A 26,585-nucleotide genomic window follows, 5' to 3' on the forward strand; every position below is an offset into this window, starting at 1 on the left:
CATTTGTCTTACCATCCCTATTGTATTCCTGTGAAATTTGGACTTGTTATGAAAGGCATTTTAAATTGTTAGAACAATTCCACCAAAAATGCCTTCATCGCATTTTAAAAGTTAAATGGAGTTCTTTTGCTCCAAATACAGATGTCGTTGCATCTGCAGGCATCACCTCAATTAAAGCTACAATTTTGAGCGACCAATTGAGATGGTGTGGCCATATTGTTCGAATGGCAGATGAACGCATGCTAAAACAGCTGTTTTATGGTGAGCTTGCAAAGGGGAAATGCTATCAGCGTAAACCTAAAAAGAGATTTAAGGACTACTATGAAGTCACTTAGAATGGATCCAGGAGACATAGAAACCCTTGCTTCAGATCAAGTTGGATGTCGAACAAAAGTGTGCAGTGGCGTGAAAGCATTTGAAGAGGCTAGGATAACGCATGTAAGACTCAAAAGAGATCTAAGAAAGAATGTAATGATAGAGAAGGTGAATGACAATGACCTTTCTGTGTGTGCACAGTCTGTGACAGACCATGCCTGTCTTTTGCTGGGCTCAAATCTCATCTGCGAATCCATGGAAAACAAACCTCCACCAACTATTCTGCCCATATGTCTGTGCACACCTTTGAATACAGTGTATGCCAGAAAGTTTGAAAATCCAACAGAGGCCTCAAAATACATTTTAAGATCCACAAAGATCAGAATACTCGATAACAAGGGAGCAGCCATCATATATACATATAGATATGCGCATGAGTGGCTGTGTGGTAAGTAGCTTGCTTACCAACCACATGGTTCTGGGTTCATTCCCACTGCATGGGACCTTGGGCAAGTGTCTTCTACTATGGCCTCGGGCTGACCAAAGCCTTGTGAGTGGATTTGGTAGACGGAAACTGAAAGAAATCTGTCGTATATATATATATATATATATATATATATATATATATATATATATATATATATATGTATGTATGTATATGTGTGAGTGTCTGTGTTTGTCCCCCCCCCAATATCGCTTGACAACCGATGATGGTGTGTTTATGTCCCTGTAACTTAGCAGTTCGGCAAAAGAGACCGATAGAATAAGTACTAGGCTTACAAAGAATAAGTCCTGGGGTCGATTTGCTCAACTAAAGGTGGTGCTCCAGCATGGCCGCAGTCAAATGACTGAAACAAGTAAAAGAGTAAAGTGAGTATATATATGTATGCATATATGTATGTATATATATGTATATATTTATGTATATATGTATGTATATATGTATATATATATTTATGTATATATGTATGTATACATATATATATATATGTATATATATATATATATTTATGTATATATGTATGTATACATATATATATATGTATATATACATTTTCGAAACACTTAGTTTTAGAATGGTGGCAGGTGATGAAGGAAATGTTCTCAATGTGGCCTGTGTTTTCTGTACTCTGTTTATCATTTTGTCCACGTTTTTTTTTTGCAACGTCCTGTACCCAGATATGCATCTATATATACATGTATATGTAGGTATGTACATACATGTACGTATATATGCATATACTCACATATTATTTGTATTATATATATATGTATATATATATATAGAGAGAGAGAGAGAGAGAAATTTTCTGTTTTGGCTTTCTCCAATTCACTTACTATTTGGTATATTGATATAAACCACATAAGATCCATGTATATTTACATATATATTGTATGTGTGTACACACACTCACCTAATTAAGCACGTAACGTTTGTCTACGAACCTGAGATATTTTTGTCAAGTTTTGTATTTGATGAACAAGCAGTGTATGCTACATGTGCGAATACTGTGTATCTACAACAGATGGTATGTTAGCGTTAGCAAGGAACACCCCTGAATATTTTCAAAGCATCAGAGAAACTACCCGTAAGGGAAAGGGGTGTAAACAAAAATGTTACACAAAACACTCGCGAAAGTTTGAGATTACGTATATATATATATATAACGGTGATACTTCTCCGAATTAGGGATTCCGTCGCTCTTATTCTCTATTGCTGCAAACTTAGAGAGAAAAGGGCATAATCTTCCTGTTTAGTCACTCACATTTTTTTTTCTCGATTTAGCAGATTCTATATACCAACATACAGATGCAACACAAACACGGTAACATTCAGGTATTCGACAAATAAGAGCATCACATTTTTTTTCTTTTTAAGTACGCAAAGTAACTAACGGAATTATCTTTTACTTTAAGCTAAATGATGTAAGAGGATATATAATATATATCACCTGTATCGCTTAGGCTGTCGAATATTTGGTATATACCGCTGGTCATAATTATTTAACTAATAGAATTCCATAATTAGTTTCATCGGTGTTAATTACCATCCGCTAAATTTGCAGAATTTCAAGCATTTTACATCAAGTTACGCATGGGAACTAATTTTCAACTCTTGTGTTCAATTACGAGGATTTAAGTTAACTTAAAGTGTAAGAAAGAAATTACTCTTCGGATTTCGATCTCAAAAGGTAACACGTTAAGTTTTATCTCATTATATATTCAGTAACATTCTGGTATTATTGCTTTCTTGGACATTACCTATACAGTTAGATGTTATGTACTTTATCCGTGACAATTGCATTTCAACGATACATGATAACTTGTAAAAACCGTATGTATTGATATTATCGGAAAATTAAATTTTATTGGTGACAGATGGTATATTTCACCAATTAAACATTTTATTAAATATATATATTTTCAATGGAACTTTGTAAAACATGAAACAGCTTGCAATAATGTTTACAACGCTAACAGCGGATATACACAAATAAATATAAAACATTTAAAGACTGAAAGAAAACTGTCGGGTAAAGTAATTATAACTGAATAACAAAGATTATTTATTGTGAAGTTAATAAATGGGGTACGACATCCACCAATTTGTAGAAACAATTGATATCAATTTAGTGTGCAGTATATGTGGATCAGTGTTTGAGAATCCTGTACTCACGCCATGTGGACATAGTTTTTGTTTGATATGCCTGGAAACTTGGTTGCAAACATCTTTAACGCAAGAACCACCACCACCACAGTTATTACAGCTACAATATAGGCGACCAAGGTCCTTTCCCTCAACTTGTCTATCACCTATAACAGCTTCATGTCCAGAATGCCGCAAGCCAGTGCATCCAAATGAGGCTAAGCCTGAAATTGCTTTACGAAACCTTATTAATGGTTACTACATGTTCTGTCCATTTAGAAAAAATGGATGTTATGTAATGACTAAATTAGAACAACTTGAAAACCATGAGTCAAAATGCCCACATTCTCCTGTCAAATGTGCAAGCTGTGGAACAACAGTACGCATGGTAAATCTTGCTGGGCACCAAATCAAGTGCCAAAGTTTGGCAGCTTTGATTGAAGATAGTGACAATTCTTATGAGAGACAAGAATACACACCATCAAAAGTACCAATAACAGATGAAAACACATCAGTGGAGTTTTCTCAACTTCTTAAAATAATGCAAGAACAAATGAACATCTTCGAAACAGACTTGCCAGATGCTAATGACATTGTGCAAGGCTCAAAACACTACAGCAAAGTAAAAAGAGTCAACAAGAAAAGACCGAAGTCATTCATAGATAATACACTAACTTCTCATCAGGAATCATCAAGTGATAACAGTAGCAAATCTAATTGCTCAGGATTATACTGGTTTGAACATTCTATCAATAAAGATGGTAATAGAACTCATTCATACTCAACACCACCAAGTATTCCAGCTACTAAGATGGCAGCATACATTTTCCGTTATTTGCTTAACAAACCAACATACATTGACAGTCGCAGAGTGTTTCGAGCAATCCAGAAATTTTACGATAATTTCACAATTAGTTCACACCTTTATGATAATGCAGTACATGTTCTAGTTGCCACTGCATTAGCCAGTAATTGGTTCACTGAAATGCAACAAAACTGCCTCAGCCAATGGCAGCTAAGTCTAGTGAAATGCCATGAACTACTAGAAAGCACAGTCCATATCAATTTAGACAATTGAAAAAAAGGCAAATAAAATTTGATTTTAAACTAGGAATGGCTTATGCAAATTCATTTGAGAGATGTCAGTAAAGAATTGGGTAAACTGAATCAGTAACATTTTTATCTTTTTCCTCGAATTTGATTAAAACAACTCTGGATTCATTTCTCAATGTGTTTGTGCTTATATACTAATGGAATATCAATTCCAGTGTCTGTGCATATATACCAATGGGATATCAATTCCATAGTGTTAACTATTTGTTGATGAATCATACTGTTTCTTAGTTTAGTTGTTGAAAGTTAAATGTTTGGTGTAATAATTTTATATATACCAACATGTTAAGTGCAGTATACTGAGAAATTGGTGATGGAAGAATGAGGCAAATACTTTAGTTTCCCCACTATCATGCGAAGTGGCTGGATCAACATCACATAGCCAATAGAGTCTGCTACTTGATTGTTATTAACCAATTAGTGTAGTATGAATGAAACATTGGAATATAGAAGTCAAAAGAACAATTTACATATTCCCTTATATTTGTGGGGTTAAAATCCCTGTATCAATAATGGGGGTATAATTTTAACCACAAAAAAAAAAAAAAAAAAATCAAAGTATAAGGTGTAAGCCTCTTTCTTTTCACTCTTTTATATCCAATTTGCATTGTATTGAATTTTAGAAGTTTTAACAAATATAATATATAATTAAAGTATTATATTATTTTAATACAATAATCAGAAGAGGGAAGATAGTGACCAAGTCTTCTGCAAGTACTCCGTGATTGAACATCAATTTTACCAATATAAACATTTGTTGGGAGTGTATTTAGAAAAAGATGAGGGGAAAGAATTTCCAGAAGGCCACTGGTACAGGAAGGAAAGTTTGGGTAGAGATTATAGTAGAGGGTCTGGAACACAATAAATAAAAGGAAAGATAAGTGGGTCTAAATGGAGAGAGAGAGAGAAAGTATGCAGGAAGCTAGTTCATAGGAACAAAAGCTGTTGTAGTGTGATAGAAGCAAAAAAACAGCACATCCGTAAGTTAGTGGTTGAAGCCTGTTAGTAATTGAATCTTTGGTCATCAGTGACATAAAAGGTAGTTTACATGGTGTTGTAGTTAAAGTTGACAGTATAAGAATTACAAGTTTCTCTTTTTTATGACATACATCCTCAGCCTTGAGAGAAACTCTGTAAAAAGAAACTGTACAGAAGCTTGTTGTGTGATCAAGTCACTTCACAACCATATTGGGCAAGTGTCTTCTATAGCTCTGGCCCAACCGATGCCTTGTGAATGAATTTAGTAGAGGGACACCAAAAAAAGCCCATTACATGTGTCTCTCCTTGTCTTGACAACATGCAATACAAGGGGGTGCTGAAAAGTTCCAGGTTTTGAGTAAAAGAATATACAGGAGGATCAGTTAGTTATGATTTTATTCAACATACTTCCCTCTCAGATACACACACTTATTGCTGAAGTCTGTCAGTTTTTCTAAGCCCTATAAAAGAACTCCAACCAGGCCTTTCACGATACCCTTACAGCTAGGAACTTTTCAGCACCCCCTCATAATTGTAAACAAACATCACTATCCTATGGGTAGCATCATTTGTTTCCACTATTACAACTATGAGGAGATATTACTTAGCTTGAAAACAGGTGAGGGTTGGCAACGGAAAGGAGATTCAACCACAGAAAATCTGCTTTAATGATTTCTCTGGCCAATACAAGTAAAGTTAAGTGATTGTTAAAATGATGGTGATGATGATGAAACTGTAATAAACCCTTTGTATGTATATGAATACTGACATGCTACAGCTTTGCTTACCATCAGTGGTGTTATGAAGTGTGTTTACATTTCTTGTGACAATTGCACTGCTCTTTTGAAGATCTGTAGAATGAAAAATATCTTACTTGCAAACTAAGAGTTGGCAACAGAAAGAGATATGAAAATCCTTGGCACCCATGCCAACGTCGTCTCCTTCATTGGAAATGAAACTCGGCTTGCGAAGACTTATTGGGGCAAGCGAAAGCGAAACCGTCAATGGGACCGGTGCCCAGCATCGCCTTCCTGGCACATGTAAAGACATTCGAGCGAGATTGTTGCCAGTGCCACCAAACTGGCTCCTGTGCAGGTGGCACGTAAAATACACCATTTTGAGCGTGGCCGTTGCCAGTACCGCCTGACTGGCCTTCGTGCGGGCGACACGTAAAAGCACCTACTACACTCTCGGAGTAGTTGGCGTTAGGAAGGGCATCCAGCTGTAGAAACTCTGCCAAATCAGATGGGAGCCTGGTGTAGCCATCTGGTTTCACCAGTCCTCAGTCAAATCGTCCAACCCATGCTAGCATGGAAAGCGGACGTTAAACGACGATGATGATGAATAAGATCCCATCCAACCCATACTAACAAGGAAAAACAAATGTGAAATGTACTGGTGTGTGTAAAAGTGTATACTTTCACAGATTTATGTTTTTGCCTTGACACTGTTTGGGTGACAATAGGATACAAATACCATACTTGAGATATAAGAAAAAGCAGGCGAGTAAGGACCTCCACCTGTAAAGTATTGTCTCAATAAGCTTGATGAACCAATGCCAGTGTGTTTAAAGCAGACATAAAAACTAATGATGACAATGATGTACGTTTGCATGCATGTGTTAAAATGGTAACTTAACCAATCAATAAAATATATCCAGATTGGCATACAGGTAATTGGACCACTTTTACTAAAATCCTTGAAGGTGTTGCCCCAATATGACGACAGTCCCTTGACTGAAACCAGTAACAAAGTAAAAGAAAAGAATGTACTGTTACTAGTGTAGCTAGTACGTGTGCCACCCCTGGACCCCACAAAAAACATATTGTCTACAGCAATCGCCTACAACAGGATGAAAAGTGCTGCCCCTACCACCACCACCACCCCCAGCTACACTAGTGTGTACTGTTAATATTTTACACACACATACAAAATCAAGATAACATTATTAGACATTAAAAGAACTCTTACAGAAATATATCTCTGGTGAAAAGTCAGAGCTATCTATTAATATTAGACATTTAGTGAAGATATATACAGGTTTTAGATTGCATTTTTATTTCGTTTAGTATGAACTCAATATCATCAAAATTAATCCCTTCACATTTTACAGACAACTTTGAAATCAAAGATGAAATACCAAATTTGGCTTTTATTTTCATTTAACTTTATGAATGGAAAAGAACAAGAAATAAAAAAATTAAAATGAAATAACCTCTTTCAAAAAATTGCAATGGAGCAGGTAAGAAAAACAATTAAGATAAGAAAAACAATTAAGTTTTGGAAGAAATGACTGATTATTTCAAAAATTTATGTGATATTACAAGATGTTGGTATTCTGGATCTGAGAATGGGTGCTAGAAATTTATTTGCAGAAATGGGAAGGGATAGTATTGGTCCTCTGACGTTTTCTAGCTTCTAAACCTGTGAAGAATTCTCTGATATCTTCTTCTCTTACAACCTAAAAAATAAAAATATTTAAAAAGTCTATGTTTATAAGTGAAAACAAGTGAAGTTAGGGAGAGTAGTGACAAATGATGATAGCTTACTTTCTAACTGCAATTATTTCTCATTAGCTTTTTATGTTCCCTACATTCAATAAGTTAACACTAACTCAGCTATTAAACCTTATCTCTTGACTACAAAATCACATCTCCCTTTAATCTTTAGTGGCAATTCAGTAATTTTGTAGGTCATAAGATATTTATAGTAAATAATGTTAAAAAAAAAAAAAAACTAAGTTTAAAAGCATGTACATCCAAATAATAGATTTGATCAGGTCCTTAAATATTCATGTATAAATAATGGGCAATGAAATTTATAAATTCTAACAAGTATCTAATCTTACCTTTTTGGAATCGGCAAATTTCTTTAGGTAGTCTGTCAGTTCAGATTTTAGGTCATTATATCCTTTAATAAAAAAAAAAAAAACCTTCTTTTTACAAATAAAGCATTATTTTAAGGTTCCATTATAAACAAAGACATGTAGTAGGTAGTTCATAACCTTAATTGCTAGAAATTGAATCTAAATTCAAAAAACAGTATTGTCTAAAAAAACTTCCACTTCTAACAATTTTAATTTTTTATTGTATATCAAATTCCTATCCTTATACTGCTACATATTTCTTAGGCAAATAGCTTTCACAAATGCATACTTCTCTTATCATAAACCACTCAAATGTTGAGCTGTAAGTTAAATCTAGTGATAGATTATTAAGGTCAACAATCCATACTGATGAAATAAAAATAACACATCCTACATTCAGTTATCACACAAATAAATACAGATTCTGAATTTAAACTGAATCATAAACATTCTTCATTAATCATCATTAAATTCTTACCATGGATCACTTCCATCTGTTGGACTCTGTTCATTTTAGAGAGGGCTTCCATTCCAGTTGGAGCATTAGAGTTAAACTGTTGTCCTTGTTCTTCGTAAACACTAATAGGATCCTTCTCATCTAACAAGAAAGCGACCTTGTGGCTCTTATACATCTCCTGATAATTAAAATAAAAGGAAGAAACAATGACATAACTCGATAAATATGAACAGTAAAAAAAATCTGTCAGCTGGTACTATGAAAACTTTAGTTATTCATATATATGCTTCTGTAAGATAATCAAGGTAAAGACCCTCTTCCGTCATGAATGACCATGGGACTGCACCTAGAAAATTACTCTCTGAGACACAAGTATGGGCAAGGTTGTTTATGGAAGACCAGCAGTTGTCCATCCATACTAGCCTCCCCCTCTCCACATCACCAATGGTATCCAAGGGAAAGACAATACAAAGGCCAATACAACTCGGCACCAATGACATTACAACTCATTTCTACAGCTGAGTCAACTGGAGCAATGTGAAATAAAGTGTCTTGCTCAAGAGCACAACACACAGCCCAGTCTGGGAATTGAACTCACTACCTCATGATAGTGAACCCAACACTCTAACCATGAGCCATGTGCCTTCATTATATAATCACCTATCAATATATATATATATATATATATATATATATATATATATATATATATATATATATATATATGGTTACATTTGTGTATTCCTGTATGTCTCATCACTAATATATTAACTGTTATGTCATGAAAAGAAAGAACCATTCTTTCATTTCTTTTTGCAAGAAAATCTGTTTAAATAAAGTAAATATATTTCTTCAGTAAAAATTTAACATTTAATCTTTTCGCAGTGATAGAAAATTTGGATTAAATAGTTAATGATTTTAAGTTTATTTTAGCAGAACCCAGCCTTGTTTGTAGAGGATAAGTATTCAACAGCAACAGGTGACTAAAGTAAGAAAAGTGCCCCATGCTTCCATGTTCACACCAATATTCAACTGGAACATCTGATAAAAAATTTATTCAAAAATGTACATGTTCTAACACTAATGTTTTAGTCACTTGCAATAAGGTAGTTATTGGGAGTGGGGTATATAGCCGCATCTTTCATTAAATAATATTCAGTCTACATAATGAATGATATTGCTTTAAACATAATACTTTATAAATTACATACCAGGCATTTTGAACATGAACACAGATAAGAACGCCAGCCTTCTTTCCAATATGTTGACTGCTCTTTTAAGATAACATCATCATTTTGTAGTTGTCTGTACACACATTTTTCCTCAACAGGATTCTTATTAGAAAAAATTGAATGAAATTAAATGAAAATTAAGATATTTTAAAGCTTCATATTATTTAACTCTTTCATGTCATGTAAACTTATTTTATGCTATAACGAATATAAAAAGCAAACAACAAAAAGGAATTTCAGCAACTGCTGCGGAATCTGACAAATATGAGAAAAAATAAATGGGCATCAAAAGTACATTGGCTGATATTAACAAGAGACAGTTACGTCAGTAAGATGTACATGATTGACAGCTGACTTAAGAGTAGTCATTTGTCTAGAACAAAAGCTTCAGAGACCTTATGACCTTATGGTCTGCAATACTAACTTCAAATACTTCAAATAACCTTATGGTCTGCAATACTAACTTCAAGAAACCTGCCAGTCACCTTTCACCTACCAGTCTAGTGGGTACACTAGTCAGATTGACTACATTCTCGCCAGGAAACAAGAATGTAGTCAGGAAAGATGGCTATTTATAAATGCCCAAACTTTCCCAGGTGAAGAATGCACCCCACAACATAGGTTAGTAGTTAGCAATTTCAGGATCAGGGCTAAATGGCTGCTCAGAAGACAACCAGCATGGAAAAGAAGAGTCTGGAAGATTAGGGATCCTCTGAATGGACAGAGATTTAAAGACATATTACTTGAAGACAACCAGCATGGAAAAGAAGGGTCTGGAAGCTTAAGGATCCTCTGAATGGATAGAAATTTAGAAATGTATTACTTTAAACTTTTGATGAAAAAGAGGAGGATATAGCATCACATAATGTAGAGGACAACTGGTGGTTCCTACAGGACAACCTGTTGAGGGCTACTGACCAGATCTGGGGATGGTGCAAAGTCCCCTCTGACCTAAGGTAACATGGTGTGGAACAATGTTGTTGACAGGGCCATTAGGGAAAAGAAACGGGCATGGAAGGACTGGAAGTGTGGTGGTAGCGGGGAACTGTATCAGATCACCAGAAGGGAAGCTAGGAGACAGGTTTACTTAGCCAGAAGAGAAGCAAATAAGAACAAATTTGCCACAGTGTTCTGCGTCATGAGAACCAGAAACTTGAAGTATTTCGAATTGCAAGACAGTGTATGAAGGAAAATCATGATGTCATAGGAGAGAAATGTGTCTGCATGTATGACGGCTCACTTGCATTTAATGATGCTGCAAAGAGAGAGACTTGGAAATACAACTATGAACGGTTGCTAAATGAAGAGAATGAATGGGAGAAGGAGAGCTTGTCACGTATCAACTCAACAGAGGGACTACCTATTCAAATTGACAGTACATTGGTAGATAAAGCAATTAAGGGTATGAAGACAGGGAAAGCCCCCAGCCCATCATGAATCACTGCTGAGACGCTGAAAATATCTGGCAATGTCGGCTATAGCCTAGTCACCTGTATTGTTAACCAGGTGATACATGAAAGAGTCATACCCAATGACTGGTGTAGCAGCACCATAGTCAACTGCTACAAATGTAAAGGTGATGCACTAGACAGGAATAAGTAGAGGAATCAAACTGTTTGATCAGGTGATGAAAGTCATAGAGAGGGTCACAGCCCAACTAATTAGGGAGAGAGTTAGTTTAGATGAGATGCAGTTTGGGTTTGTGCCAGGAAGCACCACTGATGCTATATTTCTGCTAAGACAGCTGCAGGAGAAATTCCTAGCCAAAGATAAACCTCTGTACTTGCCTTTTGTTGACATGGAGGAAGTCTTTGACAGGGTCACCCGAACCCTTATCTGGTGATCAATGCAAAAACTAGGGATAGATGAGTGATTGGTGAGAGCTGTTCAAGCAATGTACAGGGATGCTGTCAGTAAGGTGAGGGTTGGCAACTAGTGAAGAACTCTGAACAGAAGTGGGGGTTCACCAAGGATCAGTCCTCAGCCCCATCTTGTTCATCATAGTCCTCCAGGCAATAACAGAGGAATTCAAGACAGGCTGCCCCTGGGAGCTTCTGATGACCTTGCTATAATAGCTGAGTCACTACCAGAACTAGAAGTTTCAAGTGTGGAAGCAAGGTCTAGAATCGAAGGAAGTAGGAAGGCAGACAAATTACAAATCTCTTCAGGTAGATGGCCCTGCTTGATCTGTAGAAAAGGCATAGGTAGAAACTCTATAAGATGTACCCAGTGTAAGTTATGGACACATAAGAGGTGTAGCAATATCAAAGGAAGGCTAAATGGGAAGATAGTTTTTGTGTGCACAGGGGTAATAAACACTGAAGATTTACAGTAAACGGATTCCATCACATGCCAAGCAGAAAAACTATAAGTAGTTGATAGCTTCGGTTACCTAGGTGACCAAGGTACATATATATATACCTTGCACAAAAAAAAAATCTTTAGAGAAGGGAGGGGGCCATTGGAGGAGATGATCTTGTCTCAGATGATGAAAAGTTATAGTGAGACAGAGACAGAAACAGGTGTCTTGCTGTAGAGGAGGTACAAGGTTACCCAGCTGGAGAGAGAAATCAGGAATCCAGACAAAAACAGGTGTGCTGCCGCAAAGGAGACACATGGTTACCCAAACTGAGCAGAAGAACAGAAAGAGAGAGAGAGTGGGAGACAGCGAGATGATGGCAAAGTACTGGGTATACTCACAAGGGATGGGGATCAGAATCCACAGGAAAATTTAAATGCTGAAAGCTTTAAAGTAGTTGATAAATTATATAGTGCTCTTATTCTTTACTGTTGTGATCTGACTACCTATGGTAACAATCTGCAGCTTTGTGGTATGAGTCATTAAGAATTAAGTATCTTGACCATAGACACTGCAGTACTAAAGACAGGATACAAACTGTCATCCCTTCAACCAAAAGAAGGGCACCTTCATAGATTGTGAACTTATTTCTAGTGTCAATAAATGAATAATCTGGCTATTAACAAAGTTGAGATTTCTAAATAATTCAGTTATGAGGTTTCATTATCATTGTTTAATATCTACTTTTCCATGCTTGCATAAGTTGGATGGAATTTGTGGAGGCACATTTTCTACAGCAAGATCTCTCACTGTTGCTAATCCTCACCTGTTTCCAAGTTAGATAATATTTCTCCATAACCAGATATGTTTCCATGGAAGATTGGAAATGAAGGGCACAACTTGCATGATGGTGACATTGATTTACAACTATAACATGAAATCAAGGCAAGGAGACACAAACACATCATCATCATCATCATCGTTTAACGTCCACTTTCCATGCTAGCATGGGTTGGACGATTTGACTAAGGACTGGTGCAACCGGATGGCTACACCAGGCTCCAATCTAATTTGGCAGAGTTTCTACAGCTGGATGCCCTTCCTAACGCCAACCACTCAGAGAGTGTAGTGGGTGCTTTTACGTGTCACCCGCACGAAAACGGCCACGCTCGAAATGGTGTCTTTTATGCACTGGCAACGATCTCGCTCGAAAACCCTACAAAGCCAGTCAGGCGGTACTGGCAACGGTCACGCTCAGGATGGTACATCTTACGTGCCACCCACACAAGAGCCAGTCCAGGGGCACTGGCAACGATCTCACTTGGCTTGCCGGGTCTTCTCACGCACAGCACATTTCCAAAGGTCTCGGTCAGTAGTCATTGCCTCGGTGAGGCCCAATACACATATATATATACTACCAAATCCACTTACAAGGCTTTGGTCAACCCATGGCTATAGTAGAAGATACTTGCTCAGAGGGACTGAACTCAGGGAAGTTGGGAAGCAATCATCTTACTATACAGTCAGGTATGCTTGCACATATTATTGAACCTATTTATATCATAACATTGATATGATATAACACTCATTATAGTAACTATCTATGATTTGTTTTTCATTTTCTTTTCTGTATTTTAACATAATTTAAAAGCAGTTATATCCTCTCATTAAAAGCCAATTCTGCCAACCTGTTCAATATTAATGAAACCCCTGAAATACATGGCTAATATCACAAAAAATGTTTCTTTATGAGTTATTTATGCTTTAATTACACATGTAAATGATTAAGTTATTTCCACTTTTACAAGAAATTTTCAATAACATAATATTCCAGGTATTTTTTTCTAAATTCCTGATTCAGCAAATAACACCTGAAAATATGGGCATCACAAAAGAAAATTTTAATGTTAAGTAACTCACCAAGTTATCTCCATCAGAAGGATTACCATCTTCATTCTTCTTCTGAAAAGACTCACCAGACTGTGTTGATTTCTTTTCTTCAGAGTCTTTTGTCTGTTTAGTGTCAGCACAACCATCTGACTGAAGTTTGTTTTTGTGAGATTCCACATCTACATCAACATTTTCATTGCATTTTTCTATCTTTACAGCTACAAAATAATTTATTACAAAAGTTATACTGTGATATACAAGGCTTTTAGCATTTAAAAAAACCAATTGAATAAAGTTTTTCATGATAGGACTGTGTCTATATTAAGGGGGGAAATATCTGACTAAAAACTAGCAAAGGTAACATTTTAGTAGTTTACAAAAAAAAAAATTATTCCCACAGTAATCTGAGATTTCTGTTACATGTTTGTGTAAGATGACATATATACTGCAAAGAGTAGAACCACTAAGACAATTAAATTTGTCGTTTTGTCAACTTCTGTAACCATTCTCATGTCAAATGTTGCACTCTGTACTCTTTTGGGCTACACCCATGAAGCTAAAGCAATCCTGATGTCAAAATATTAGGTTTCCATGGTATGTATTCAGGAAACCATTCCAGTGTTGCAATTAATTGATATCCACATCTGAATAAGACCTAATAGCCAAGAAGGAGAGGCAATACCTATGATTTCTACAACCTCCCCTCACATTGATGCAGTTAAGTGAATCTGGAAAAATTATGGGCAGAATCAATGTTCTGGAGAGAAAGGACTGGGACAAAAAAAAAATGGAAAGAGACAATTTGGGGGAAGAAATTAAGCACCATAATTAAGGGGTTTCCTAGATGTTTCTTTTTCTCATCTTCAAAATGAAGGATAAAATAGAAGTAGTCTGGTATGATATAATTATCAAAGATTATATATTTTCTAATCACACATATGACAATCTTATATTATAAAATTATCATATGTGTGATTAGAAAATAAGCTATAGAAAATATTTAATAAAAAAGTTGTGAGTTGTTAAAAGTTTTCAAAAAACAAAAATGTCCATTTTTACAAGCCAAAATGTCAATGTTATGGATCAGGAACAATTATATACTGTTTATTATTCAATATAACAGAATAATTCAACAACAGTTAGTATACATAGATTTTTTTAAATAGTATAGTCTTTTCTAAAGTATTGAAAAGCTTAGGTAACTTACCTGTATTAGCAGCTTGGTATGCCCAGAGAAAGGGACACTTTTTCATGCAGCTACTACATACAACCTCTACACTATCATCATGTTCAGGAAAATCAGCATTCAAATGCTAGAAAATTTAGTAGAAAAACAAATAATAAAAATGTCATAAATAAAACACAAAGCATAATACAATGTACTATGTGAACATAAACATAGTTTTGCTGTGAAGTGGATATAATGGGCCTTAGAAGAGTTTCAGGAGACTAAAATACTTTAACTTGATTCCTCATCACATGCTCTTAAACTTGGGTCTAAGGTAAAATTAAAAAGATCTTACACTGAAACTTAAGCTTAAATTTATAACTTCAAGATTATATATCAGAGAAAACCTCCATGCCTTAAGTTAAAAATATTCAGATAATGCAGATTACAAGTAGCCCCCTCAAATTCCAATAATTATACTATACTTTAAAAACTGATTTACATTTATTTTCACTTGTTGGCTTGTTGATAGAGAGAACTATCAGTTTTAAAAGAGAAGATAGAAGAAAGATGATATTGAAAATTAAAAAGAAATCAGATAGTCAAACCGTCCAACCCATGCTAGCATGGAAAGCGGATGTTAAATGATGATGATGATGATGAAGCACTATGCTTCACTCAATTAGTAGTGCCACACTGAACCGGACTGAATGCAATCAGATTCGAAAAGGTTCAGTATGTGGTGCACTGGGATAAACTAACAGCTAGATAATGAGTGTTAATAGGTAATGAATTATAATTCCAAATCATTAAAGAAATATAAATTTCCCCATAATATAGAAAGATAGTAATCTTAAAAGAAAGCCTTTATGATGCCTCCTAATTTTATCTAACTGATACTTAAGTGCATGTCAAGCCATATAAAATATTCTGGTTAAACTGGTTCAAGAATCAACACAGGTATTTATATAAAAAAATGTTTGACACATGGTTTAAGAACTCTAGTTGGAAGCGTTTGGTCTTTGGTAAGAATATTTTAAGAGAGATAGAGAGAGAGAAAGCAACACTCATCAATATTTGATGATGTGATTAAATTTACTAAATAAACCTGGTCTTACAATAAAAACAGCAATAATACTTTTAGAAAAAAAGGAACTGAATTTGATCACACCTAAATTTGAAGTCTTAACCCCCAAATCTCACATATAAAATAATGAATGGATCAAATGTGTTAGTAAAACATTCTACTGAATCAATTATTAAAATTTCCAAGTTCTAATTGAACACCTGCTTTTCCTTTAAGGCCTAACACACACACAAAAGAAAAAAAAAGAGGTCATCTTACTCTCTGATGGTACCAATCTTCACAGATAACACATTGGAACATCTCATCATCAACCTGAAATAAAATAGTGATATTTAGACAATATTCACAATATGAAAATAATGACTTAAGAAACATACACACTTCCTACTTTCTCTTCCCCTTGGTTTATTCTAGTCGCTATCTTATTACCTCCCTCTATCAGCATTATTATATCATTCCACAGGCCAAAAATAAGAAATATAAATATCTGTACAGATAAATAACTGTCATTATTATGGATCACAACCAACACACATGTATACTCAGTGTTGTGAAGCAAGTTTTTCTACAAATCCTTTATTATCTAGTTATTTCAATTACTATTGTTTCATTAACAAGATTGAATCTACTTGAAATAAACTCTCCCTATCTTCCACAAAGTTTCAAGGTCTTCCCTTAATAATTCCACTTCAAAATTGTACATAAACAGATTTTTCTTTCTAAATTTTTCATACCTATCTACTGTACACAGCCAATACTTTTTCTTAATTTTTCACATTTATTTTGCACACAGATGGTACAATAAAATCTCAATCTACATTGTACAATGGTTTGAGTTAGGAAGGGCATCCAGCTGTAGAAACCATATCAAAAAGGAAGGAACCAATAGAAACAATATGAAGTGGAGAGGAACTTATACTTTTGTTGCAAACAACCTCTCTAGTGCTTACAACACAATACAATGCACTCAGTCTACATTGACAAAGGGGTTGTTGATAGTTAAGAGCATCTAGCCATAGAAGGCCATGCCAAAAACGATATGTACAATAGTGTTAGCCAAGTTGTTGTGTGCCAGATAATGAAGGACTACAGTGAGTAACAAGACACTGTATGCAAAAATGATGACGATAATGATCCTAATTGCATCAATCATTTTCTAATGGACAAGTGTTACTCAGTACTCCAGAGTCTAAGAATTGCATTAGTGAAAGACCAGTTATATTGTTTATCCATTTCCTGTATTTTTTATGTGCATCCTAACTAACATATCAATTTAACATTATTAAACAGAATTGACTTACATCGTCCTCAGGGTCAGGATAAGGCCTCTTACAAGTACAATATTTACCAACAAAATTTTGGCTGTATTGATTAAGTTCATTATAATCAGATTTTTCCTATATAAAAGAAAATATAAAAATGTGAAAACTATTGAAGAGAAGAAAAACTTTACGGAGTAAATTGTTGAAATAAGGTCTACATATCCATCTACATCCAAATAACCTGGAATCTGAAACAATGAAATTTAAATTTAAAACAAATTCTCTAATTCCTACTATATCAAAACAAGTGGAAAATATAATTAATACCTACAAGATGATTAACATTTAACTATCATTTACTGTAAACTGTAATATCCAAAGAAAACAGTATGAATACTGTAGAAATGAATAATTACATCAGTAAAATTTAAAAAGACAAACTCTACTAATTGACAATAAAAACAAAAGTATTTAAAATATCTGAATTCTGCATTAGTAACATTAGTATTCTGTTAGTTACTAAATACAATATTTAATAAGGTTGGTTTTAAGTAGAAGAAATGAATAACAATACAGAAGGTACTACAGACTACCTTTGTTAGAAAAAGCAAAATGCTTTACTCTAACAGCTGTTCTCAGCAAAACTATATGATAATTTAACAACTACAGAGTAAGAACTGATCACTTTAATGCATAAAATGGCATTCTTTCCTTTTCAAAAATTATCAAATAATATAAACCAAGACATAAATGGCTAAGAGGTTAGAATACTGCAGCCATTGTTTCTTTGGACAAGGCAAATAACTTCATTATCCTCAATTCATTTGTCTGATAATATCTGGATTCTACTTTTTCACCATTGAGGACAGCAGCAAAAAAAAAAAAACATATCCAATGATGAAATCCATCGCTCAAACAAATGCAAATATTCAAATTTACAAAAACCATCTATGCTAGAATATAAATATAAAGATGTAATAACCCTAAACATTTCAATTTTCAAATGAAGTCATTTCTATTTTTATTCTCATCAGTGATTTAAAATTACAGGTATATGTAAAATTTTAAGATAATAAACATTACAAAATAGTTGGAATACTCAACTTACACTAAACAGTTTACAGCGATTTGGAAACTTTTTATTGCCACAATCACATTTAAAATTTCTGGAACAAAAGAAAAAACAAATAATATTAAATTGTAATAAAATATCTATCTTCAACTGAAAAATAAGTAATATTAACATCAATGTTGAGAATGTAATTGAATGGTGAGAAAACTAGTAGTTTTGTGTCTTTCCCAAATACAATAATAATATAAGTGAAGTGAAACAGCTACCATCAGGAATCAAATCTAGATAAGTGACTCAGCTTGCCTCCACTTTTGAAACAGAAAACATGCTTTGAATGCAATAATAAGAATAAAACACAAATATTTTAATCTAAGTTTCAAACTGAAATTCAAACAACACAAATATAATCAAACGAAGGAAGAACTTGGAATTTTGAGCTTCAAAGATTAGATGATACACAATTATCATCATCATCTAACGTCTGCTTTTCACGCTTGCATGGGTTGGAGAGCTTGACAGGAGCTGGTCAGCTGGAGAGCTGCCTGGGATCCATGTCTGTTTTGGCAGGGTTTCTACAGCTGGATGTCCTTCCTAACCCCAACCACTTTACAGAGTGTACATGGCACCCATGAACCTGCAAGATTAGGAATGCTCAAAGATTTTCTGTCTAGTTCAGTATGACAAACTGGAGCATTCAAACTATAATTAGAGTTATAACGAAGGTAGTAGAAATAAAATTAAAATTAAGAGGATGACTTCATATCTTTGAATAGAATTATATAATAAATTTAGACAATTTTTTGATTTTTAAATGATATCTTTTTAAAAGTATTTTTGTACCAATGGGTTAAACAATTCTACAACATTCAGATATTTTACAAGATTTGTTAGATCTGATAACTATAATACTTACTGCCTTTCTTAACAAGAAAGAAAAACAGAGGGAAAAAATTTTCAAAGTTAATATGTCATGACGATTTACATAGTTACAATCACAATGGAATTTAAATGCTGAAAGCTCATGCTGGTTGAAAATTAACAAACACACAAAGATAAAAACTACAAAAAGTCTCATAGAATAAATGACATTTAAATTAAGAAAATTTAAGTATAAAATCTATATTTGAAAAAAAAGAAAATCACTGATAGATACAGGATACAGAAACATACCTCTTTGTATACAATTCAAAGAGTTCGTGACCCTCATGGCATTCATAACTGCATGCAAGACAGATTCCTGCAGGCTGGGCTGGATCAGGAGTACATGTAGAACAAGCATAAAGAGCTTGACGAGAAAGGTAACCCTGAAAATGAAGAATAAAAAGATGCTGAAGCAGAATATTTTAGATTTATATATTTGAAGTGGCCTAATCATTGGGTTACTTGAAAATATTACAAGATCTTTGATATATGACGGTCACTCACACCTAAAAATGTACTTCTAGGTCAGTCTACCCGAAATCCTTAAACACACTCCATATTGGTATGATATAAGTTGAGTTTGTATCCTCTTCCTTTCTACATATCTTGCTTTGTCATGACTTTGATACTTAGAGGTTTTGGTAATCTTCAAGACTAAGACATTCAATCTACAATACAAGCAGCATCATATTGATTGCAATAAGTTGACTTTTCTATGGCTTGTTCAATTAGTTTCATTTCCTGTATAGAAGAATTACCTTTTCCTATAGTGTATACCCTTTGTTTCGCTATTGTAGCAATTAATGAATGGTAGATTAATGAATTATTAAATATTCTAAGCCAGTCATTGCAACTACAACCTTATTAACTAAGTAAGGACCTGGAATAATTCCTGGACTTCCTTTTATTATAATTAACATAGCAATAACAGAATTTCTGAATAGTAGTGAGTAATTTAATCGAATTGCGTCGATTTCACTATTTAGTCGGACTTGCGAAGACAACGGTCACAACCCACTTCGTCCAAATCAAAAACAAATAAATAAATAACTAAAATAAGATGACAGCCGCCTTGTGTGGAGAAGCCGCTGTTAAATTTATGAATATTACATTTGTTGATATTTAATGGAATTGTTTCATATGAAGCCGACATTTGTTCTCAGAAACAGAAATCCAATTGAAAATACAAGAAAGCTAAACAGTAGCAAGCAGTTCGATATATAGCAGACGAATTCTTTATGTCTGATGCTGGTGATACTCGATACAATTTAAGACTCCGTAACAAAGGGAGTTGAAAATTTGAAGTTTTCCGAGTAAAAAACAGAGGTGGTATTTACCAGGATGTATTAGCTTTGAAATTTCAATAAAAAAAGTTTTCTACATTTTAAATGGAAAAAAAACATCAAATGTAATAAAAGTGGATCGTGTTCAATAAAACAGAATTTAACACATTACGAACGTTTCTACTTGTAATAATTTCGAATGAACATGAGCAATGAATGAAATAGGTATCGCTTATCATCCAAATCAACAATTGTTATTTTTATTTTCATCAACAATTTGTAAACTAAGACACATAGCAGATCTAGTACATTTTGCAACAATTTACTTAGCATATTACCCTACAGGTTACAAAAGAAAAGATGCAAACAAAAATACATTCAAAACAATTACTAATATTTTACAATTCGAAGAAAGACTATTGGTAAACAGAATTATATAAAAGAATGCAAAAAAGTAATTTCAAGTTTTTGTATAAAAAGACAAAACGAGGTATAACGAATGCAATTTTATTTATTATAAGCATATATTTATTGCCTTAAAACTTACCTGGGGATAAGTGCAATTTTTGGGATCACTGCCACCTAAAACAGCTTTTGCATCGGCTTCTAGTTTTTCTTCTTCAGCAAGAAAATCAACCATAGTGATGTTTTCTTCTTGATCAACATTTTCCCGCGACACTTTCTCGTGTTCCGCCATCTTTCAAAGTTATCAAATGAAGTCCAAGGGAGGTAATTGTGACGTAATATATTTTCATTGGTTGATCTCATTACTATAGCAACACATAGTGATGCAGTCTTTTACAAAAGTAGACATAAATCATCGTCATCATCATCATCATCATCATTATCTTTAATGCCCATGTTCCATGCTAGGATGTGTAGCGTACACTCGAGTGAAATTCTCCTCTCTATTATATATACATACATACGAACGTAGTAGATAACAGCTGGCCTTTGGCCACATTTTGGACCCCATTGTGTCCACAACTCTGATTGGTTGGTATTAGCGCAATTTGTCTCTTACTCTATCGCGCCAATATGCAGCATATAACCAATCGAAGCTCCTGAATAAGGTCACGCGTGACAGCCTGTTCTCAACTCAGTTTTGAGCCTACAACTCCTTATAAAAACCCAGCTTCTCCTCGTCTTGAGGTCTTTCCAGACCTTTTTCCATACTGAAAGATGTGGTATGGAAGACACGAGTGCAAGGGATCGCGACAGGCCAATTCATTTCTGGACTGAGGCTGGTGAACTGCTTTGCCGCCCATCTTTCCAGCAAGATCCGTCTGGAGAGGAAGTGCCTGCCGCAAAGAGTATTTGGGAAAAAATGGACGGCTGTAGTAAGGAAGATGAGTATGTAAGGTGCCGTGCTAGCACAGTCAGTCCTGGCATAAAGGAATGAAGATTCAGTAAAAAGGAAATCAACCGGTGGGTTAGGCCGCTATCCTGAATATAACACTGTGATATTTAACATTTATATTTTTAACTTTAGAGTGTCCTGTGAATGCCCCATGGTATTTGGTCCAGCTTTCTGCACTGTGAGTTCAAATTCTAACGAGGTCACCTTCACCATTTATTGGATGCTTAGTGTTTGTTCCAGCCTTTTGCATTCTGATTTCAAATCTCACCATGGTCTACTTGGGTGACAGATTTAATCTGTCACCTGATTTTATCCTACCACCTGGTACTTTGTGCCCCTTTTAGCAGAGTCTACTCTGCTGTAATCATCTATGTTATGATACCTTCCTCCCTCTCTTTCCTTCCCACCTGTCTTGGAGGCCCTGCAAAGGATTACAAGCACTGTCTTACTCTCTGACTAATCAATTAAAAAACCAAATTTTCCCCCATGCTATTATAGGAAAGTTGGTTATTCATCATTAGATGTATACCTGACTTTCCTATATAAAATTAGAAATATAACGGAACGCTGAACTCCAGACTATCAACTTAAACAACATTTTATTCAGGTGGTAAATATATACATCTTTAGCTCTTGTTGTTACAGCTTCTATGTGTGTGAGTATAGTGTGTGTGTGTGGGCGTTGTTATGTAGATGTAAGCGAGCTGTCGAGTGTAAGTCCGAAAGATGAAGAGAGACAGCTAAACACGTAAAGAGACTGTCTCCAGGTTGGAATGTCAGAGACACTGCTTGACACGTCCATGCTCTATTACTGGCCAGCAAGAAAGAGAAAGATTAAAGCGGGAAAGCTTGCTTGTTTAATTCCACGCATGCGTGAGACTACACATGCGCACGGCGTTACTACAGGGCTCCCTTGCCAGTGCGAGAAACGCACAATAATATGAAATCTGTTAGAACGCCTGAGGCAGGACGGCCACTGAAAACCACCCACAAGATGTAGCACAAAACACACACAAAGTAAAATTAAAGAAATGAAATGTACACTCGTGTGATACATGCATGCAATGTACAAATGAAAGAAAAACATGCAATATGGGCAGTAAATGCCACCTAGTAAAAAACAAATGAGACAATGAGAAAACAAATCGTGATGACTACTGTCCAGGAACTGGAATCACGGAATGTGGAAGTCTGAGTGTTTGTTTTTACTGAAAGGAAAGAAAATGTATGAGTGCACAAGTGTGTGTGTGAGATAAAAACACAGAACATAGTAAAAGTGTCTGTAGAGAAAAAATCCAGTTCGTATAAAAGTTACACAAGTTGATTTTGAATGTCCGTACTCAGGAAGTTGTGGTCAAGGAGCAGAGCTATAGTTGAGCTTCGGAATGCTAGTTGTGACCGGTTACCCGGTACGGAATATTCAATTCGGCTAGCTCTTACTGTTGTGCGTGAGTGGAAACATCCACTCTAACAGAGTCGATAAAACCGAGTGTGTTGATCTGGTGTGTCCCTGGTGGTGAGGTTGTTGGCGCACGACATTGTGGTAGACAGTACATTGATGGTGAAAACGTCGGCGCAGGAACTGTAATATAGCTGTGTTCTGTATGTGTGGTGGTAATGATGTTGACAGTGGTAATGATCTGTTGAAACTTGGCGACGTCGGAGAGAATGCTTGTAGTTGGTAGTAGCAATTGTTGTCGTCACGGTGGCAATCTTGGTTGAACGAAGCTGGTGGCGAAAAGGCTGTTTGGTGATGAGTGTTTGAAGAGGTGCGCTTTTACAGACGATCGACAGACAAATCTCTGTACGACCATTAGCGAAAACCTCTAAGAAAAATTTTCTTAACCCAAGATGAAAAAACGACCGTGCAAACTCAAAAAGGAGAAATGGTGACGAATGGAAAAACAGAGGACTCCTTTTATTTAAACGTGTCACACGGTCGAACACCAAAATATATATCAAAGATGATATACAAGTAATTATGTTATACTACGGTAACATAGATTTCGTAAATACCAGTAATGAGACAATAAAAAAGACAACCGTATGAAATGAATAACAAGAGTTATTGTGTGGCATAAAAGATGTATGTGTATGTGAGAGTGTGAATGCGACATATAAGAACATAATAAAAAACAGGCCGTCTATATGTATGTGAGATATCACAGCAGAAAAAAAGTCAGAACACGTGAGAGTTTTATACCAAGTTCTTTGAGTACACAATAGGAAATATTGCAGGCTGTAATTCTTGTCTGTTTATTGTGAGTGGAAACATCCACTCTAACAGAGGCGAGAATAAAAAACGCGCTCGTTGATGTTGGTAATACGTAGTTCAGTCTCCATGGCCGCATTTGTTCTTTAGTCGGGTTCACCAGTTATAAGTTGGTAGTCCAGAGTCCATGCTGCGTTTGTTTCTTCGTCGAATCACCACTTTATAAGAAAGTGGGTTATTGCAGCTCAGCGGGCTGCGTGTTCGAATCACGTCAGGGTCACCAGTATAGGAAAGTTGGTTATTCATCATTAGATGTATACCTGACTTTCCTATATAAAATTAGAAATATAACGGAACGCTGAACTCCAGACTATCAACTTAAACAACATTTTATTCAGGTGGTAAATATATACATCTTTAGCTCTTGTTGTTACAGCTTCTATGTGTGTGAGTATAGTGTGTGTGTGTGTGTGGACGTTGTTATGTAGATGTAAGCGAGCTGTTGAGTGTAAGTCCGAAAGATGAAGAGAGACAGCTAAACACGTAAAGAGACTGTCTCCAGGTTGGAATGTCAGAGACACTGCTTGACACGTCCATGCTCTATTGCTGGCCAGCAAGAAAGAGAAAGATTAAAGCGGGAAAGCTTGCTTGTTTAATTCCACGCATGCGTGAGACTATGCATGCGCACGGCGTTACTACACTATCATTAGTACTGTAGTTGCTGTATATTTCAAGAGTTAATCAAGAGATCAACAAAATCCAACAGGGAGACATTTACATCATCACCTCTTAATCTGCTATTGTTACAGCCAAATCTTCCAATTAAAAAAGATATCCATCTTAGATGTTGCAATAACATAAAAAGCGTGATATGCCGGATTCAAAAATTAGAACAAAAAAATTAGTAGCAGAGAGCCAATCTTGTTTATATAATTAACCCTTCTGATAGTCATCTGTTTGACCCATTTACTAACCCATTTGAAGCTACCTGTTTCAAAGTGTTCGTATTTTAATTAAAATATTTACTGAATTCTCATTACACAAATTGCGTAAACTAAATTTCAACTGGAAAAAATCCATCACAACATTACTGTTAGGGTTAGCATAAGAAAAAAAAGTAGTGAAACAGACATCAGCTAAATATTGGATAAGTCTGTATGATGTAGTGAGATGAAAATCCTGTCAGTTCACCTTGGCTTTATTTGATGCATCCAGAGTTTTGTCTTCTCATGTCATACAAATTCATATTTGCAAACTTAGCAAATAGGTGCATGTGTGGCTGTGTGGTAAGAAAATTGCTTCTCAAATACATGGTTTTGACTTCAGTCCTAATGCATGGCACCTTGGGCAAGTATCTTCCATTAGAGCTTTGAACTGACCAATGCCTTATGAGTGAATCTGGTAGACAGAAACTGAAAGAAACCTACCATCTATATGTGTGAGTGTGTGTGTGTGTGTCTTTTTGTTTGTGTCCCACTACCACTTGACAACTGGTATTGATTTGTTTATGTCCCCACAACCTAGTGGTTCAGCAAAAGAGACCAATAGAAAAAGTGCCAGGCTTTAAAAATAAGTACTGGGGTCAATTTATTCAACAAAAATTCTTCTTGGTGATGCCCCTGCATGGCCACAATCCAATGACTGAAACAAGTAACAAACAAAAGATGGATGTCCTTCTTAATACTTTAAAGAGTATACTGGGTACATGTTTCTATGGCATCAGTATCATAGAGGTTGTTATGTCTTAAGACTAGAGAACCCTAACAATCTAACACTTTACAGAGTGTACTGGATACATTCTATCATAACACCAGCACTAAGGTTGTCATACACTTTACAAGACCAAAGGGTCCTCTTGACCATACATTATTTCCAGCTGTTTGCCCATCATAGTGCACTAATTGCTACACCAGGCTCCAATCTGATTTGGCAGAGTTTCCAAAGCTGGATACCCTTTCTAACGCCAACCACTCCGAGAGTGTAGTGGGTGCTTTTACGTGCCACCGGCACAAAGGCCAGTGAGGCGGTACTGGCAATGGCCACGCTCAAAATGCTGTCTTTTACGTGCCACCTGCACAGGAGCCAGTCCAGCAGCACTGGCAACGATCTCACTCGAATGTCTTTGCACGTGCCAGGGCATAGGTGCCATCAAGATTTCGCTTTCGCTTGCCTCAACAGGCAAGTTTCATGTCCAATGAAGGAGACGACGTTGGCATGGGTACCAGCCATTGAATTTAGTTCGATTTCACTTGCCTCAACAGGTCTTCGCAAGCGGAGTTTAGTGTCCAATGTAGGAAGGTATGCATCCGTATTTTAAAAACTCATTGTGTAAGAATGTAATGTCTGTCCTTTGTCTGTCCCTTCTATGTGTACCTGTATAGATTAATAAAGAAATTCTTTCCAAACCGTTTAAGGTCTAGCCA

General features: G+C 35.4%; 2 protein-coding genes across 2 annotated transcripts; one reads left to right on the plus strand and one right to left on the minus strand.

Moving 5' to 3' along the window:
- Positions 1-1,774: 1,774 nt before the first annotated feature.
- LOC106882710 (uncharacterized) lies at positions 1,775-4,187 on the plus strand. Its single transcript, XM_014933473.3, has one exon. The coding sequence runs from the start codon at positions 2,901-2,903 to the stop codon at positions 4,038-4,040; it is 1,140 nt and encodes a 379-aa protein (XP_014788959.2). The 5' UTR covers positions 1,775-2,900; the 3' UTR covers positions 4,041-4,187.
- A 2,903-nt stretch (positions 4,188-7,090) lies between these two features.
- Positions 7,091-21,298, minus strand: LOC106882713 (putative E3 ubiquitin-protein ligase UBR7). The gene is made up of 11 exons (XM_014933479.3): positions 21,138-21,298; positions 19,557-19,690; positions 18,423-18,480; positions 17,354-17,449; positions 16,311-16,364; positions 15,005-15,110; positions 13,828-14,015; positions 9,588-9,710; positions 8,398-8,554; positions 7,902-7,963; positions 7,091-7,514 (listed from the first exon to the last, which is right to left on the minus strand). The coding sequence occupies exons 1-11, from the start codon at positions 21,285-21,287 to the stop codon at positions 7,419-7,421; spliced, it is 1,224 nt and encodes a 407-aa protein (XP_014788965.1). The 5' UTR covers positions 21,288-21,298; the 3' UTR covers positions 7,091-7,418.
- Positions 21,299-26,585: the final 5,287 nt, after the last annotated feature.

Source organism: Octopus bimaculoides, chromosome 5 (assembly GCF_046866305.1).
Source record: "Octopus bimaculoides isolate indiv1 chromosome 5, ASM4686630v1, whole genome shotgun sequence".
Taxonomy (NCBI): Eukaryota; Metazoa; Mollusca; class Cephalopoda; order Octopoda; family Octopodidae; genus Octopus; species Octopus bimaculoides.

Bases quoted from the DNA above. Each gene is read 5' to 3' on its own strand.
- LOC106882710 (XM_014933473.3), top strand. From the start codon at position 2,901: ATGGGGTACGACATCCACCAATTTGTAGAAACAATTGATATCAATTTA.
- LOC106882713 (XM_014933479.3), bottom strand. From the start codon at position 21,287: ATGGCGGAACACGAGAAAGTGTCGCGGGAAAATGTTGATCAAGAAGAA. The intron at 8,555-9,587 runs GTATGTAATTTA...TTTAATTATCAG, and splicing joins GTTCATGTTCAAAATGCCTG to GAGATGTATAAGAGCCACAA. The intron at 7,964-8,397 runs GTAAGAATTTAA...TTTTTATTAAAG, and splicing joins ACAGATGGAAGTGATCCATG to GATATAATGACCTAAAATCT.